This window comes from Chaetodon auriga (assembly GCF_051107435.1).
Source record: "Chaetodon auriga isolate fChaAug3 chromosome 23 unlocalized genomic scaffold, fChaAug3.hap1 SUPER_23_unloc_1, whole genome shotgun sequence".
In the NCBI taxonomy this organism is placed as follows: domain Eukaryota; kingdom Metazoa; phylum Chordata; class Actinopteri; order Chaetodontiformes; family Chaetodontidae; genus Chaetodon; species Chaetodon auriga.
This window is the reverse complement of record NW_027481911.1, coordinates 293796-311141: the sequence shown is the minus strand read 5'-3', so window position 1 is coordinate 311141 and position 17346 is coordinate 293796. Positions and strand designations below refer to the sequence as shown.

At 40.5% G+C, this 17346-nt stretch overlaps 4 protein-coding genes across 4 annotated transcripts in view; 2 read left to right on the top strand and 2 right to left on the bottom strand.

Moving 5' to 3' along the window:
* The window catches only part of LOC143317615 (uncharacterized), a 238911-nt gene that overhangs the window by 125876 nt on the left and 95689 nt on the right, over nucleotides 1–17346 (top strand). The window lies entirely within an intron of this gene.
* LOC143317620 (uncharacterized) overlaps nucleotides 1–17346 on the top strand; it is a 176513-nt gene that overhangs the window by 90052 nt on the left and 69115 nt on the right. The gene's annotated exons all lie outside the window — the stretch shown is intronic.
* The window catches only part of LOC143317619 (uncharacterized), a 107141-nt gene that overhangs the window by 53091 nt on the left and 36704 nt on the right, over nucleotides 1–17346 (bottom strand). The window lies entirely within an intron of this gene.
* On the bottom strand, nucleotides 1438–16982 carry LOC143317621 (uncharacterized). The gene is made up of 10 exons (XM_076725722.1): nucleotides 16898–16982; nucleotides 16668–16820; nucleotides 16486–16580; nucleotides 7472–7547; nucleotides 5778–5861; nucleotides 4186–4277; nucleotides 2291–2353; nucleotides 2013–2080; nucleotides 1841–1930; nucleotides 1438–1740 (listed from the first exon to the last, which is right to left on the bottom strand). The coding sequence occupies exons 2-6, from the start codon at nucleotides 16818–16820 to the stop codon at nucleotides 4254–4256; spliced, it is 432 nt and encodes a 143-aa protein (XP_076581837.1). The 5' UTR covers nucleotides 16898–16982; the 3' UTR covers nucleotides 1438–1740; nucleotides 1841–1930; nucleotides 2013–2080; nucleotides 2291–2353; nucleotides 4186–4253.

The window sequence follows — 17346 nt, the reverse complement described above, 5'->3', positions numbered from 1 at the left end:
CAGACACAGGGCTAGGACAGAAGGAGTAGTCAGGAACAGGCGAGGTCGGACACCGGAGATCAGTCTGGACAAGAACGCTGGAGAGTCTGGCATGGCGCAAAGACAATCAGGCAACTGGGAAGAATGACAGAGTGGCTTAAATACCCTCCTGATGACTCTCATTGGCGAGGTGTGCAGATAGGCAGGTATGGGGCGTGGCTGAAGAGCTGCAGCACAGGTAAGTGCTATGCTGGACTGTGACAGCTAATCCTTGTTAAGAATTAGTGATTAATATTCAGTTTATTGAAAATGCTAAAACTTGACTGGCTTTGTGACAATGCAATGATTGGAAGGATTAGTCATTTTCACTTTATTTTTGTAATTGCATCTTACCTTCATCTCATGACCATCGGCTGCTTGTCATTTGTGAAGATATTTCCTGGAGGCTGTATTTATACTCTCAACCAGCTCAACCAATCACAAATGTGATTGGCATGTGCTCGTTTTGGAAATATTTAAGTATAAGAGATTGAAATTTTGGAATACCGATCCTCATTTTTAACATTGATTGCTGTAATTAACAATTAATACTTATCTGCATACTGTATTATTGGGATTATTTGGAATAAGACTTTTTTTTTTGTGAATATAATATTGTCTAAAAAGTACTAAAAAAAAAAATCTTTATTATTTTTATTATTAAGTAGAAGAGAATGCAAACTTGGAATACCAAATCTAATTAACATTGCTGGAATAAAAAATTAATACTCACTTTCATACTGTATTCTGGGAACTGGAGATAGTATAAAATGTCACTCATTTGGAATAAGACTTTTTGCAGAAAACATGAACATAAAACAAGTATTCTTAAGCCTGGGACTCACTGCCTGTGTGAGCAGTGCGTGTTCGTGGCGTTACCTCTACTGCTGCGGCTCGCACGCGTGTGGCGTTCACACATGCAGTGCGTCTGCTGCGCTGCTGCTGCGTGGCTCTGCCTGCCAGTCCTGTCTTTGTACATTGAGTTTGCCTTTGATAAGCATCATAAATAATAGAATAAATAAAAGCCTTGTTAACAAATGAAGGGATTCTGTTTAATCTTGATGGTATTATGTCAATATGAATATAAACAGATAATTTTCAGGCTATTTTGCAGATACACACACACGTCTCGCAGAAAAAAATAGGCGAGACTCTCTAAATCTCTAGATGAGATGCAGAACGCACACGCACTGCACACGCAGGCAGTGTGTCCCGGGCATTAAATATAACAACCTTTTTCTTGAAATGAGAGATTCAGTCTTTTGAATCAAGACTATAATTATCACATTCTTGGGATTGGTGAGTCAGGCTTTTGATTTGCTTATTCTTCCCATTTTGTGTCATTTGTTACCTTAATACTTGAAAATATCTATACAGGACTTTACCTAATTAAGCATGACAATTAGTGGGTTTGAACAATAACATTTATTTCACTGCAGCATCAACATGATAAAGAGAAATAATGCGAGAACAAAAGTCAGGATGGCCACTATCGCCAAAGTAGTCATAAGACAGATCTCCATCTTGTCAGGTTTACAGCAGCATGACAAAAAGAAAACATCAATCAGTCATTCAGGCCATTCTTACTAACAATCTAGAGTCATGGACATTGCTAAGTATAACACATATCCCTGCCTTTACAACAACAGCAGTTGCTGCTTGTGTTTGCGCCACCCTGTTGTTTTCACCAGGATAAGGAGGAGGGCCCACGTCATCAAGGGGCTGGAGTAGAATATAGAATTTTTTATTGTCAAATTACATAATGAGTCTAAAATACAGCACACACAACAAGAAAATTAAGAACTTAGGATGATGGTCTTACATGGTAATGAGGAACTTCTGTCAGATGCCAGTCAGCGATCTGGATAAGGACCCTCTCACCTCTAAATGCTGCCATTTTGAATTTTAGTTTCTTTTAAAAAAACACAACATTACATACATTACATTACAGAGCTGTTACATACCGAGCATTTAGACAGGTTACTTGTCCTTACAAGGTTCCTGGTACTTCAACATTCCTTTATTGGTCCCGTGGGGGGAAATTCCAGTACTTAGTAGGCTCCTTAAAATAAAAAAATGCCACACATTTAAACTGGCAATAGATACGTGTCTTCTGTTTAATACTCTTGTTTTACTCACATTTCTTTCAGAATTTTCAGAGTACTTTTAAAAGAAGAGAGATATTTCACATATTGTGAAAGCAGTGTGTGTTTATGTTTGTGTGTGTGTGTGTGTGTGGGGTGGGGGGGGGTACTATAACTTGTGTCCTTACTGGTGAGCCTAGTTCCTCTCGGGTTTCCTCTTTAATTTCCAGACAACTGGAACTCTGTGAAGACTAAACAAGCAAGCAAGCAAAGTTTATTTATATAGCACTTTTCACAGACACCGGTCACAAAGTGCTTTACAGTTACACAACATTAAAATCAAATATGTATGCGTACAACAGTCATATAAACATACAATCATATATAGCACCAGAAAATAAATGAATAGAATAAAATAAAATACATATGTACATAAAAAACACATGAAATATGCAGTCATACAAGCAGCATTGAGAGGGATGTAAAATGTCAGAAGTTATCCAAACGCCTGTCTGAACAAGTGGGATTTAAGTGTTTTTTAAAGCTTTCCACAGAGTCAATACATCTCAACGTAGCTGGAAGGCTGTTCCAGAGTTTTGGAGCTGCACATTCAAAAGTACGATCACCACGAGTTTTGAAATTGGTCCGAGGAACACTTAGCAGACCCGTGTTAGATGATCTTAATGCTTGGCCCGTGGTGTAAGGGTGCAGGAAGTTCCTGATATATTTTGGGGCCTGGCCGTGTCGGGCTCTGTAAGTAAGCACTATGATTTTAAATTGAATTCTAAATTTGACTGGTAGCCAATGCAGTTCAGTTAAAATAGGGGTGATGTGAGGCCATTTACTAGACTGGGTTAAAAGCTTAGCAGCAGCATTTTGAACCAATTGTAGACGCTGAATTGAGGATCTGTTGAGGCAGGTAAAAAGGGACTTACAGTAGTCTAAACGTGAGGAAATAAACGCATGAATTAATTTCTCCAAATCTTCTATTGAGACAACAGACCTTAATTTAGCTATGTTTCTTAAATGAAAGAAACTAGATTTAGTCAGTGCCTTAATGTGACTGTCAAAGCTCATTGACTGGTCAAAAATTACACCAAGGTTTCGTATGTTGGAGCAAGTAGAACGGGATAGGGCACCAAGTTTCTCGTTAATAGGGACTTGAAATTTATCAGGGGCAAAGATCATGACCTCAGTCTTATCATCATTCAGCTGAAGCAAGTTATTTGCCATCCATTGCCTAATTTCCCATAAACAGTCATTTAACATAGATAGGTTGTCAATCTCAGCAGGTTTAAATGAGAAGTATAGCTGAATGTCATCAGCATACAGATGGTAGGAGATGTTAGGGAAAGAACTAATAATTAGACTGAGTGGAAGCATATAAATAGAGAATAAAATTGGTCCCAAGACTGAGCCTTGAGGAACACCACATGCCAGCACAGCAGCGTCTCAAGTAAAACCGTTAGCAGAGACAGAGAGTGTTCTATCAGCCAAGTATGATTTAAACCACTCTAATGCAATACCTGAAATGCCCACTAGGTGTTTTAGCCTGTGAATTAAAATGTGGTGGTCCACAGTATCAAATGCTGCGCTAAGATCTAATAAAATCAAAACAGAACAGTGACCAGTATCAGCAGCCATTAAAATGTCATTAGAGACCTTAAGAAGAGCTGTTTCAGTGGAGTGGAGTTTGCGGAATCCTGATTGGAATTTGTCGGCTATATTGTGCAAATCAAGAACACGAAGTAACTGTTCTTGAATAACCTTTTCTAAGACTTTGGAGATGAAAGGAAGTTTTGATATAGGTCTATAGTTCTCTGGCAAGGATGGGTCTAGGTTTGTTTTTTTAAGCAGGGGGTGAACTATAGCCTGTTTAGAATAACTGTCAGCCAGCGTAGATTTCTAGTGCACTAACCACCTTTGTGCTGTGGACAGGAAGCTCTGTTTGTTATAATGGTCTGTATAGCAAGGAATGCCGACAGAGGGAGTTAGTACTGTGTGCAGTCTGGACAGTGACCTGAGGGGGAACCGCTGACGAAGAGAGAGGAGTTACTGATTCAGGTGTGAGAGAGGGGCTTACCTTATACAGTCAATCACGTAAGGTAGCAGATAGAGCGGCGTGTTGTCGCTAACTTAGGGCTACCCAGCCTATTTGGATGGACTCCGTCGGGCCTGAAAAGAGAGAAGCGGTTCCAGAATAGATTAAAGTTGTCAATGAAGTCTATAGATAGATTTCCTGGAAGCATTAGTGATTGATTTTCAAAACTCGAATAAATGGCTGTGGATGCTAAACTTGGAACCATTAGTTATTAATATTCAATACTTGAAGTATGTAGAACTTTAGACTTTATACTTGGAAATAGTAGTGGTTTTTATTCCATATTTGGAAAATATACATGTGTAAGTGACTATAATGCAAAGATTGGAAGGATTACTCATTTTGATGTTATCTTTGTCTATTGTCAACCACAAGTAGTATTTGTAATGATAAAATAACATATTGTATGCTGTGTAATGTTTTCCCACAGTACCTCAATTCCAGCAATCCTTCCTGTAGAAGTCTGAGAGATTCAAACACAGTTTCCTCAGCCTTCCACAAATGTTTTCTGAGGTTAAATACAGCTTCTCATCAGCCTCTGTCAACTCTGGCGACTCCTTTAACACTTCTCTGATCTAAAGATGGTCAAAAAACTAACCACCTTTGTGCTGAGGACAGGAAGCTCTGTTTGTTATAATGGTCTGTATAGCAAGGGATGCCAACAGAGGGAGTTAGTACTGTGTGCAGTCTGGACAGTGACCTGAGGGGGAACCGGTGACGAAGAGAGAGGAGCTACTGATTCAGGTGTGAGAGAGGGGCTTACCTTATACAGTCAATCACGTAAGGCAGCAGATAGAGCGGCGTGTTGTTGCTAACTTACGGCTACCCAGCCTATTTGGATGGACTCCGTCGGGCCTGAAAAGAGAGAAGCGGTTCCAGAATAGATTAAAGTTGTCAATGAAGCCTAGCGTGAGAATTCTGCTGAAGCGCTCTGCTCCAGGGGCCACAGTTGGGATCGGACTGGATATAAAAATAGACTTTCCACAGGAGTTTAAAAGGCTAAAAAGATCTTTGAAATCATTCTTGGTCTGCTCAGACTCCCGCCGAGCTGTGTCGTTTGTTCCAACGTGGATTATAACTCGTTTAATGGACAACGGCAATGAGCGCAGCAGACTCGGCAATTTATTCAGGATAACTGGGACTGTGGCTCTTGGGCAACAATGTGTGACTGCGTTAAAAACCCGGAGGTTTCTGGTGATTGAATCACCAATTATAACTGTGGACGGGGTGGGCAGGAGTGAGGTGGCAGTTGGTGTGGGCTATTATTTCTGGATGGAGCAGGAGCGAGTGTGACACTTTATGTGACAAAATAGTGTAATCAATCACAGAATAATTAATCTCCTCCAGGTGATTTTTTTTTTATTTAAACTTCTTTGTCCTTCAAATAGTGCAGGAACAGGTAAATGAGAAAGGAAACTATCACAGTCACAGACACTGTGACAAAAGCAACAGTGAGACAAATCTCCATCTTGCCCATTTTACAGCAGCTCTAAAAACAGAAAACATCAATCGGTCATTATAGCCGTTCTTACTCAATATCTATAGTCATGTACAGTGTTAAGTATAAAACATACCCCCGTCTTTACAACCAAAACAGAAGCTTGTGGTTGCTGCACCAGATTTTCCTCACCAGGGTAGGGAGGAGATGGCACATCGGTCTAGAAAAAAATGTAAAAGTTTCAAATTACTAGGGCTGTGACAATGAATGTATTAATGATTGCAATTAATTTGAAATTTTGAACACAATAAACCAAAAAAAAAAAAGGAGTTGGAAAATATATGAGCCCAAAATAGAAGCTTATTTCAATTTTGACCTTAATTGATACATTTAGTTGTTTTAAAAGCTTTTAATTATGCTTTAATCAATTCCAAACTGTTCAACAATAAAATAGCAAGAAAAACAAAAGAATATTTAAAACAAGGTCAAATTCGATTTTTTCAAATTTAATTTTTTTTTTTTGGCTGATCTCTCTATAATTAAAATTGAACACTCACTATTGCCCTCTGCGTAGAAGAACACGCAGCGATGTGCATTGCATCCATGGAACTCAGCACTGCCACCATTCATAAATAACAGCTACATTATCAAATAAATAAGTTTAAATTTCCATTTAATACATTAAAATGTATTATTAGGGTTATATACTATTTATTTTTATTTAAAAAGCCAAAAACATTGGGTATTTATGGGGTTAAAATAGAGAAAGTAGAAAAAAACAAAAGTGAAACTTAAGGAAGTGGGAGGGGATAAATAGAGGTGCTCCAGCAGAGCCCTCTCATTTCAGCTCTGACTTTGGAAGAGACAACATCTCTCAGTTACGGCCAATCGCCATACATTCATTCACGTGTGCCACCTGAAGAAGCCGGACCACGGCGAAACGTCGCGCGTAGGCACACATTTTGTTTTCAGGGAGTTTTTTGGATTGTTTTTTGTAATTTAAACTTTCTTGATTTTTATTTCATTTTAATTCTACTTTGATCAATAAATACTTTTTAAAAAAAAAAAAGTTTAAATTTTAAAAAATAAAACCATTGTATTTTATTTTCATTCTTTTTCATTTGAATAGTAAATAATTTAAAAATACAGTTGACAATTTAAATTGAGATACAATTCATTTCATTTTGATTCTTTTATATATTAAAAAACACACTTTGAGATGAGCTACGGAGCTCAGAATGAGTGGACGGAGGTCCAGTGCAGGAGGCGGCAACGCCTCCCCCCAAACTATGTTTATGAAACACGGTCCTGGGGTCAACGGGGGTTGGGACCCCAGGGGATGGCCCTTGCCTTTCCGGTCCCCCGTGAGGGGGCACCGGTTCGTAACCCCCTTTCCTTACCCTGACCCTACCCTATCCTAACCCCAACCCCCTCCTAGTCCCTAACCTCAACCTTTCCCCCTCCCCATACCTAACCCCCCCCCAGCCCCCTCCCTATTACCCTCTCCCCTTCCTATATTGAGAAAAAAAAAAAAAAAAAAAAAAAAAAAAAAAAAAAATCACAAAATATATTGGGAAGAAAAAACATCTTATTACTTCACATACCACATAAATACATAAATAATTCGATTCTTTCATGATTTCATAATGACAATTTCATAATATGCACACATAGTATTAAAAAAACAATTCATTGAAAATTTCACATTTTTCATCTATTACTATACACATAAGGGCTTTAAAAACACATTGGAAAAAGCAAAAATGAAACTTACCTGAACAGCCTATAAATACAGCCAGTCTGCAAGCACTGTAGCTTTCACATGCTCACCTTTTCATTTGTTTTCGTTTGTGCCTTAGCCTGAAGAAGACCCGGTAGGGTTGAAACGTCGCGCGAGGGCACATTTCTATTGATAAATAATAATAATTTAACATTTAAAATTTCATTTTATTTTTCATTCATTTTTTTTCATCTTTTTCTAAAAACAATTGTTTTCATTTCTATAGTTAAAACAGTTAAAAAAAAAAAAAAAACACATTAAAAACATATAGACCCACACAATAAAAAACAGTCATGAGTCACAATCAGGACTCTGATGGATTTTGCCAGACCGCGCACACGTTTTGATGGCCATCAGGGCCATTCTTGGGATCGTGGGGGTGCAGTTTACTGGAGGAAGGACCGTGCACCTCCGCTCCCCTGTTACTCTGGGGGTGGGATTCAGTTTCCACACCCTAACCCTTTTTGTTTTTGTTTTGTTTTTTGTGCAGGATTGTGCATTGCACCTGCATTGCATTGCAGAAATATGGGCTGTACATGAGGGATTGTGCATGCAGGACTGTGCAATGCAATGCAGGACTGTGCATGCAGAATTGTGCATGCAGGATTGTACACATTCCTGCAGAAATAAGGGTTGTGCATTGCATGTGCATTGACATCTGTACCCATGATGCATGATTCATGCACTGAAGATGTAGATCAGATCAGATACCGTCGTAGTTCTGATCATAAATGATGCCAACTAGCGATCTGGCGGCGTTATTCCCATGACCCGCCGGGCAACGTCCAGGAAATGCTGCATGATTCAAGATTCAAGATTGCTTTTATTGTCATCGAGCATGGCCATGTAAATGAAATTTTCGTTGCAACCCCCGTGTGAAAAAGAAAAGATAATAAAATAAGATAAGATAAAATAAGATGAAACACATCTAGATAAAATAAACTCACAGATAACATAAATTCACAAATAAGATAAACTCAAAGGACATAAAAAGTCAGCATTTAAAATGTATATACAATATACATAAAATGCAATGGTACTGTGTGTATACTTAAATGTTAAGTACACAGAAGGTGCGAGTGTGCAAAAGAAGTGTTCTCACAGTCTCTCCCTCCAATTGGTGGGAACACTTGTTTTGCACACTCGCACCTTCTGTGTACTTAACATTAACATTAACATGATGACGAGGAGTTTGTGAAAGAGAGAAAAAGAAGTAGTGAACCCTTTTTTGGAACAAGCGTTCTGACAGAACCGAGCAATCTATTTGAAGCAGTGAAGCACGCTCGCTCAGCTGTTGCACCGCTGCCGCCATAAATGAACACTTCTGTTTTATGTGCATGCAGATCAGACGAAACGACCCGCTGAATTTAAGCATATTACTAAGTGGGGGAAAAGAAACTAACCAGGATTCCTTCAGTAGCGGCAAGCAAACAGAGAAGAGCCCAGCGCCACTTCTCCTTAATTTTAGGAGGAGAGAGGAGTGATAGCAAATAAGTTATTTGCAGGCTAAACGTGAAGCCTAAAACATCATCTTTAATTCTGTATTCAATTTTGCATGCACTTATATTTTGCATGCCCGGGCCCGGACACGGGTTCGGGTTAGCCCTGCATTGCATTGCAGAAATAATGATTCCCCGGAACAGAACTGACAAACCAATCTGTGCAGATTTCTGATCTTTGTGTAGTCTATATACTGAGGTCCTCTGATCGGCCCGGCCGGGGTCGGTCACAGCCCTGGCGGAGCGCAGAGAAGGCGGTCAAACTTGACTGTCTAGAGGAAGTAAGGTCAGCGTGTATCTACCCTTCACCGAGAGTTAACTGAATTAGCCGCCTTGCTTCTTCAGAGTATGTAGTTACAGGTTGTATAGTGGTTGTATAGCCCTAACCCTAGTAAGTGACCCCTTGAACCCCACTCGTGATAGGGATTGGGGAGCACAAAGGCAGTGAGATGCCTGTGATGTTGAAGCCTTTACAAAAGTAACATTTTATCCTAAAATCAGTGAACTGACCCTTTAATTCTCACTCAAAGGTACATACACAAACACACAAAGACACACATACTGTATGTACTCCACTAGCATGCCTCCTGCAGGCCGTCAGTGAGCTGAAATCACAGAAAAAACAAAGTAGCTGTCTTTTACCTGGTGGGCAGTGTTCACAGTTTGCTTTGGAAACACTCTTATCCGACACGTGAAACGTGTGAAAGCAAGAGGGAAGCAGCCCTGTGCCCACTACAGCCTGTGCAGGAGAGATAGAGCTTGTTTATTTTTCCACACAAGAGGCTCTAAATGAAAATTTCGTTTCTTTCTTTGAAATGGAATCAGAAGAAACGTCGCCATCCTCATGTTTTAACACTGATAAACACAGTTTCTACTCATCACGTCTGATCAGAAGAAAGGTCGCCGTTAGGTGCAAGGATGGATTTCACCATAAAACCATCTGTTTTCTGAACCAATAGTGGTTGACAAACATAAAGTTCGCTACTCTCTCCTCTGCATGAGTCTCTTCCCGCTGGCTTCGCCCTGCCCAGGCATAGTTTAGACGTCATCTTTTGGGTACAGTACTTATAGGGTGTCCTGTCTCCTGTGAAAGGACTCAGGCCCCCGAGCAACACCGGGCAAAGGCAGTCTTCCGTACGCCACATTTCCCACGTCCGCCGGTCGGACGGGGATTCGGCGCTGGGCTCCTCCCTCTTCGCTCACTGCTTCTAAAACACCCTGATCTACCAATGTGATGCAGGTACGTTTCTGCACTTTTGGGGAAGTCAAAATGGATGACTACATTCACTGCCTGGATGTCAATTCCCTGAGTCTGTGCAGACCAGGTTCCTGCACAATCCATTCCTCAAGTCGTGGAACACGCGGTTCCTGTGCTCCTGCATCATTTTGCATGAATGTAGAAGCATTCCCAGTTACAGATCTGATTTGCTGACCTCCCTTACGCCACCTTGATCTAAGATGCCAGAGGCTGTTGAGTAGCCCAGTTGGGTGATTTTGTTGGCCAAAAGCTCAACCCTCTGGGTGGAGTTACAGAAGATGCTGGACTGATTGATGATGGATGGTCGTCCGCCTTGGGACCTTGTCCTCTTCCACCGAGCGCGGGGCTTCGGGAGGGACACACTTGGAGAGGTTGAGTGGAACATGCCAAACTGCCGATGCGGTCAGCCCGGAGACTTTGACGTCCACCGGCAAAAACAAAAAGCAATGAGCTTCTTATTCGCTGTCACTTCTCTCTCCTCTTTGCAGGAGTCTCTTCCCGCTGGCCCGCCTAGTCAGCCAGATCAGCTGAATCAACCCTAGCGATCAATGAGTAAAAAGCAATGAGCTTCTTATTCGCTGTCACTCCTCTCTCCTCTTTGCAGGAGTCTCTTCCCGCTGGCCCGCCTAGTCAGCCAGATCAGCTGAATCAACCCTAGCGATCAATGAGTGAAAAGCAATGAGCTTCTTACTCGCTGTCACTCCTCTCTCCTCTTTGCAGGAGTCTCTTCCCGCTGGCCCACCTAGCCAGCCAGATCAGCCTGAAACAATGAAGGCTACAAGGCTGAGAGCCCTGCCTGAGATTAAAATCTGAGCACTGTATTTAATACAGTAGATCACACTATTCTTTTAAGTCGACTCAGATGCCTGGTTGGCCTCTCTGGCACTGTTCTTAAGTGGTTCACTTCCTATCTCACAGAGAGAAAATTCCTGGTAAATTTGGATACACGCTCCTCGAGAATACATGAAATAAAATGTGGTGTGCCCCAAGGATCAGTTTTAGGCCCAATTCTTTTTAATTTATATATGTTCCCACTTGGCAGTGTCATCAGGAGACATGGTTTTAATTGTCACAGCTGTGCTGATGATACACAGCTGTATATTTCCATATCTCTTGAGGACACAGGGCCACTTGATGCCCTTTTTAACTGTATTTTAGACATCAAATCCTGGATGGCAGAAAACTTCCTACAGCTCAACCAGAACAGAACTGAAGTTTTAATCATCGGTCCTGAGGCCCAGAGAGTGAAACTTTTACCAAAACTGCAAACATTGTCTTAAAATCCACCCAATCATGTAAAAAATCTGGGAGTAATTTTTAACTCTGAGCTCAATTTTATTCCGCACATTAAATATGTTACAAAAACAGGATTTTATCATTTAAAGAATAGAGTCTGCCCGTTTCTCTCTCAGGCAAACACAGAGATGCTGATGCATGCTTATTGCAATGCCCTGCTTTCTGGTCTTCCTAAAAGAAACATCACAAGTTTACAACTTCTACAGAACTCAGCTGCACGTGTGCTTACGAGGACCAGAAGGCAGGCGCATATTACACCGGTTTTAGAATCACTGCATTGGCTGTATATATATATATATATATATATAGTGTGTGCGCGCGCGCGTGTACAATTTTGTGTGTGTGTGTGTGTGTCTTATTGCTGCACCTATTCCTTTAACCAATCCAGTATTTTATGATTCCATTTACAATTTATTAAATTATTTAGAATTATATTTTTTCAACAACAAACAGTCATTTTAATGTTCTCTCTCTAAAAACTTCTGGGGATAAAATAATTTAACAAAACTAAAGCCGAGGAAAATGGTTTTAATTCAGTTATATTACATCCTTACTGCCCCACCTGCGCCGTGGACCACTCTTAAAACTAAGATAACGGTCCCACCCTGTGTCTTATCGGCCATTTTATTCTACTTATCTAATTTCTATTATTCTTTTAGAAACACCCTTTAAGGTTTTCTCTGGGAGGACCCCTTCTTAACCATCTTGGGATTTTAAACGGCTCTTTCAATGAAACTGTTCTCCTTCTCCCCTGTGCCAGCACCCACCATAACATCCAATAGAATGTTACGTTTTTATCTTCACCTAACCCTAACCCAAAAATGTTTTGTCCTAACCCTCAATACTAATTTATATGGTTATGATTTATAATTTTTTATGGAAATGATTTCTAACCCTAATATAAATATGAGTGGATTTAAATTATATTTCTTCTAGATTTTACATTTCTACATCTATCTATTGAGAATTATTATTATCTATATGGACATATCTATATTAGGGATGCACATTTTGGATTTTTTTTATGACCGTTAACCGACGCCCTTTAACGATTAATAACCGTTAACCGATAAGATTTAAATGCCCTTCCATGCTGCCATTCCAACATTCCGTCATTCCGACATGCTGCCATTCCGACATACCACCATTTAGACATATCACCATCCCGAAATACCGCTATTCCGACACACAAACGTCCCACCATTCCGACAAGGCTTTCCATGTAAGGAAAGGTTGGAATCAGAGAGTCACTGACTCGGCGCTGTCCGATGCTGAACTGCAGATTTACAATGTAGCAGAACTGGTCTGTAGCTGACCCTCTTCTAACCTCTTTGCATTGCTCAGGAGAAGTGTAGTGATAAAACAATCAGACTTTTAAGAGTTATTGACCATCTGGAAGGTTCACCGAAAGGTGTGAACCCAGGCAGAGACAGGATGTCTGGTTAAGAGACCTCTTATCACACTCTTTCAGGGCAACAAGAGTCACTGACAACACTTTTACTTCTAATTTACATCTGGTCAAGACGTTCCCATGGAGGTGCTAACTCTTTCTTGATAGCCCATGGGAGTTGAGGACAATAAAACTGCCTGGATGAACGAATGCCATGTCTCAAAGGAATCTTCAAACCAGATAATGTTGATGGGTTGTAAATTGAACATTCCTGAAGCAAACTGTTCTGTATGTCTGTGTGTCTTTTGCTTAACCTACCGAATTAACCAAATCTCAATGTTTGATTTAACTGTAGATGTAATTACATTGCTAAGCTCGTGATCAGTACAATAACAATGCTTTCCTGGTTTTTCTAACTTACAGAATGACGAAACTGTGAATTAAACTATTTCAAAGGTTTTCTCTGAGTTTCCACCATTTAACCATACCGTCATCTAGAGGTTCATAGCAATTAGGTTGAATGTGCTTAACGGATACATTTATTAATAAGTAACCGTAATAGCGATAATCATTTCGGCAAATATAGTCTGCCCTTCTTTATTCCTTCATCATGTTAAAGTAGTTATACCCTTAATCATCATGTTTGTTAGGATTAGTATTAGGAAATGTTACCATGTTCATTGTTTAATGTTGTCGTTATTCATAAGAATTGTCTAACGCATGTAGCGAACGCGCATGTTGTTGTTGAAGTACCATTGAAAATTGATCATTTAAAATATATTCGATTGACCATAGTGAGAAGCAGATGAGTCCCTCGTATGAATCATTAATTAATTCTCGCTCTGTAGGATGAAATCACGTTGCGCGTCTGCGAACCATCCTACATGCGTGACGCCCTATTGATTAGACACGCCCTGGAGCGATGATAAAGTTAGCCGCGCACCACGGACGCCAGTCTTGCTTGGTTTCTGTTTCTTCTTTCTTCTTGTCTCGTCTTCAGTTTTTCTTTGGTCTAATTTTTGTGTTAAGTTCTTTGTCTTTAGTTTTCAAGTATTTTTCCGCTCCGTCGTTTTCTCAGTCTTTTTGCTGCTGCTCACAACGACGCAGAGTGGCCTGATTTAATTCTGCAGAAAACGCACTTTTCTAATCTTCGTGAAACTTTCATTTTTGCTCGCCACGCCAAGCCGCAGAATTCCTATTTTTGTTGTTAAAGTCTAGTCACGTAATAATAACTTTGAAGACATTTTCGACCGGCCATCGAAGAGTTTCTCAATCTTATTATTAGTAATCAAAAGCCTTGCCAAACGGCCAACAACTAGCTGACCGCCCCGAAGACCTGTAGCCTGCTGCTGACCCGCTGGTCCGGGTTAAAGAACCATCAGAAGCCGTTCCTCGTCTGTAACCGACACCGAAGACCCTCAGCTCCCGAGACATCCCTGTCCAGCACCAGCTCTCATCAGCGGTTCGCTTGATTCGTCCTGCAGACTGCTGTACGGGCCAGAGTGACAGACAACGGCGCGGAGCCTCTTCGTGTCAGTTCGGAGCAGACCTCTACAGGAACATCGCTGACAAAGTAGGCATACCTAAGCGGTTTTGAATAAGAGTTGGTCCGTGAGGTTGAGATATTGTTAATTTGTCTAAATTCTCTAGATCGTTCATTCAACAAATTAACTTCATATTCGCGTCCCCGTTTCCCTTTAAAACCTACTTCTCACTATCGCCAAACTCATTTTACCATTCTCTTGCCATAAGTTCCTCTGTGCAGTGTTTGTGTTAATCTATATCATCCGTATAATCTATCGTATTATTCATGATACATATTCATCTCATTATTCTGTTTAATAAATAATCTTTTGCATACAAGTCATTGTCCGACGGTGTCCTTTTGAGCTGGATATAAGCAATCCCTGTACTGAGAGTTCATGCCTTAGATTATCAGACTGATCTACTGTTGGTTCATTCGTTCACTACATCAGCTTTAACAGATATAATATACAAAATCCTTCGTAGCTGACGAAGGTTGGTGCCCTGGCAATATTAACGAATGTAACATTAATTTAGAGGTAATTCCCCTACAACAATGACAGCAAATAGTTAGATTACTCATCTAAAATGTAAAAAAAAAAAAAAAGCTACAAGCTTTAGACATAATTAACAGTACTGTAGGCTTCATTCGTCTGCTATTGCTTTTTAAATTATGTCGAGAGCGAGCGCACTGGTGATTTCTTTAATTGTGTGTTCTGCTTCATTTCCAAAATAAAGTTTGAGCTTCTGAAATCTGATTTTTAAACAGTTCTGATGGAGCTCAATGTTTATCTGGATGATGCGGCTTCATTCCAAACAATTTTACTGTAAACCTGGACGACCCGCGACGTGTCTGGAGATAAAAAAAAATAATATTCAATGTAATGTGTGTTTTGTGCGTAATTGCATACAAGGATACACACCCTCCCCTACTGTACAACACAAAGGAGACTGGAATTAGTCAGTGACTTCAGGTGTCATCTGCAGAGCCGTCATTGATATCTGTAATATTAATGTTGCATATGATGCCAACGTGCATGGAGACACACGGGCTCAATGGAGAGCTGTGCTCCAGCTGGCTGCTGTGACAGGTCACTGACACTGTGTTTCTGCTTACAGTCAGTGATCCCTGAGATTCAGACATGAATCTAACATGTTTCACACTAGCCCGAGTTATCTAGCTAGCCCGTTATCTTCTCAGACCGCCACGCGTCACACTTTTTCCCGGCCATCATGGAGGGCAAAGTTCGCTGCGATGGTCCTCCATCGTCTGATGCTGGATGCTTGTTTCTTAAGTGGTACTGCATTGTACTCGTACTGCTGGAGTATTTCAGTGCTGTACCGCATAATTTGCAAATGACCTCCTCCCCTTTCCGGTCGCAAGTGTCCCACACAGAACTCCTTTTTGCTCTCTTCATCTTCGCTGTAAAGTGGGCTGTGATGGAAAGCACGTGATGGCATGTGTTGCACCTGTCGACACGCCCCCATGAGTTGATTGAATTACGTAGCTTAAAAACAAAATTGACCGTTAATATTAATCGGTTAGAGTTACTGTTATCGGTTAACGGTTAACCATGTGCATCCCTAATCTATATACAAGGGCTCCCCCTTCCCCCATATAGGTGCTCTCATATAGATATATATATACATCTCTCTCTCTCCCTCTGGCTCTCCCTTCAGGCGGGCATCCCACCTGTTACATACTGCTGAAAGTATATATGGATGTCTGTGCAGTATTGTATCACATATGCATATATCTGTGGAACTTCCCCCTAAATATTTAACATATGTATGTGTGGGTATGTGTGTGTGTGTGTATATATATATATATGGTTTTATATCCAGATACATTTATACATGGGTAGGACAAAAATGTTTTGTCCTACCCATGTATGTGTATGTATGTATGGATATGTACATGAATATGTATATATGTGTGGATATGTGGATTGTATATGTATATGTATATGTGTATAGATTAATATTTGTATATGGATAGAAATTCAATATAATGTAATATATAATGCATGTCGCATGTATATGTGTGTATATGTATATATATGCATAAGAAAAAAAATCATTTATAACATGCCCTACCGGGATGGATGGATGGAGTGTGCACTGAGTGTGACTGTTCCATTCTTTGGGGACTGCCAATCACCTGACCCCTCACCTTCAGAGGAGCTCGCCATCTGTTTTCGATAAGACAAAAAGTAAATTTTCTTTCTCAGGACTCAAATATCATTGAATGGATTGAAACTGCTGAAGAAAATTCTCACCAATCTTGGGCTGGCTGAAGGCAAAAACTCTTTCTTGTGCAGCTGTGGAACCCTTTGCTTCAAACTGGCCTCCTCTTCCTCCTCCTCTTCTTCTGTTCCATTCTTTGGGGGCTGCCAATCACCTGACCCCTCACCTTCAGAGGAGCTCACCATCTGTTTTAGATAAGATAAAATGATCTTTTTCTCACTCACTTAGCCTATTCACTGAAACTGATGAAGACTACTCTTACCGATCTTTGACTGGCTGAGGATAGCTCTTTCTTGCGCAGGATTAGAACCCTTCCAGTCACCCGCTGCTTGTTTCTTGCATGCCCTCCTTTATGCCCCCCTGAGGTGATTCTGTCACCACCTCATCACAGTCCGCACCTGCTCTTTCTTCTTTTTTTTGACTGCATAGCTTGATACTGCCATCATCGTCAATGCTCTGCTCTGGACTGTGTCCTCTGTCGGGTCATCCCCTGTAAAATGAAAGGTTAAAATCATGAACTGATACTACTCAACCCAAAAGAACTGTTTGTCAATTTTTCATGCTGAAGTAACCTTGGTAAAATCTTTTGGCCGTTTGGGGATCATGGTACATAAATGTTGCTACCCTTGCTGGAAGAATATCATTAGGTTTTTCAGGACACCACATCAGGACAGGTATAAAGGGGCAGCTATGCAATGTTGGAGGCAGTGT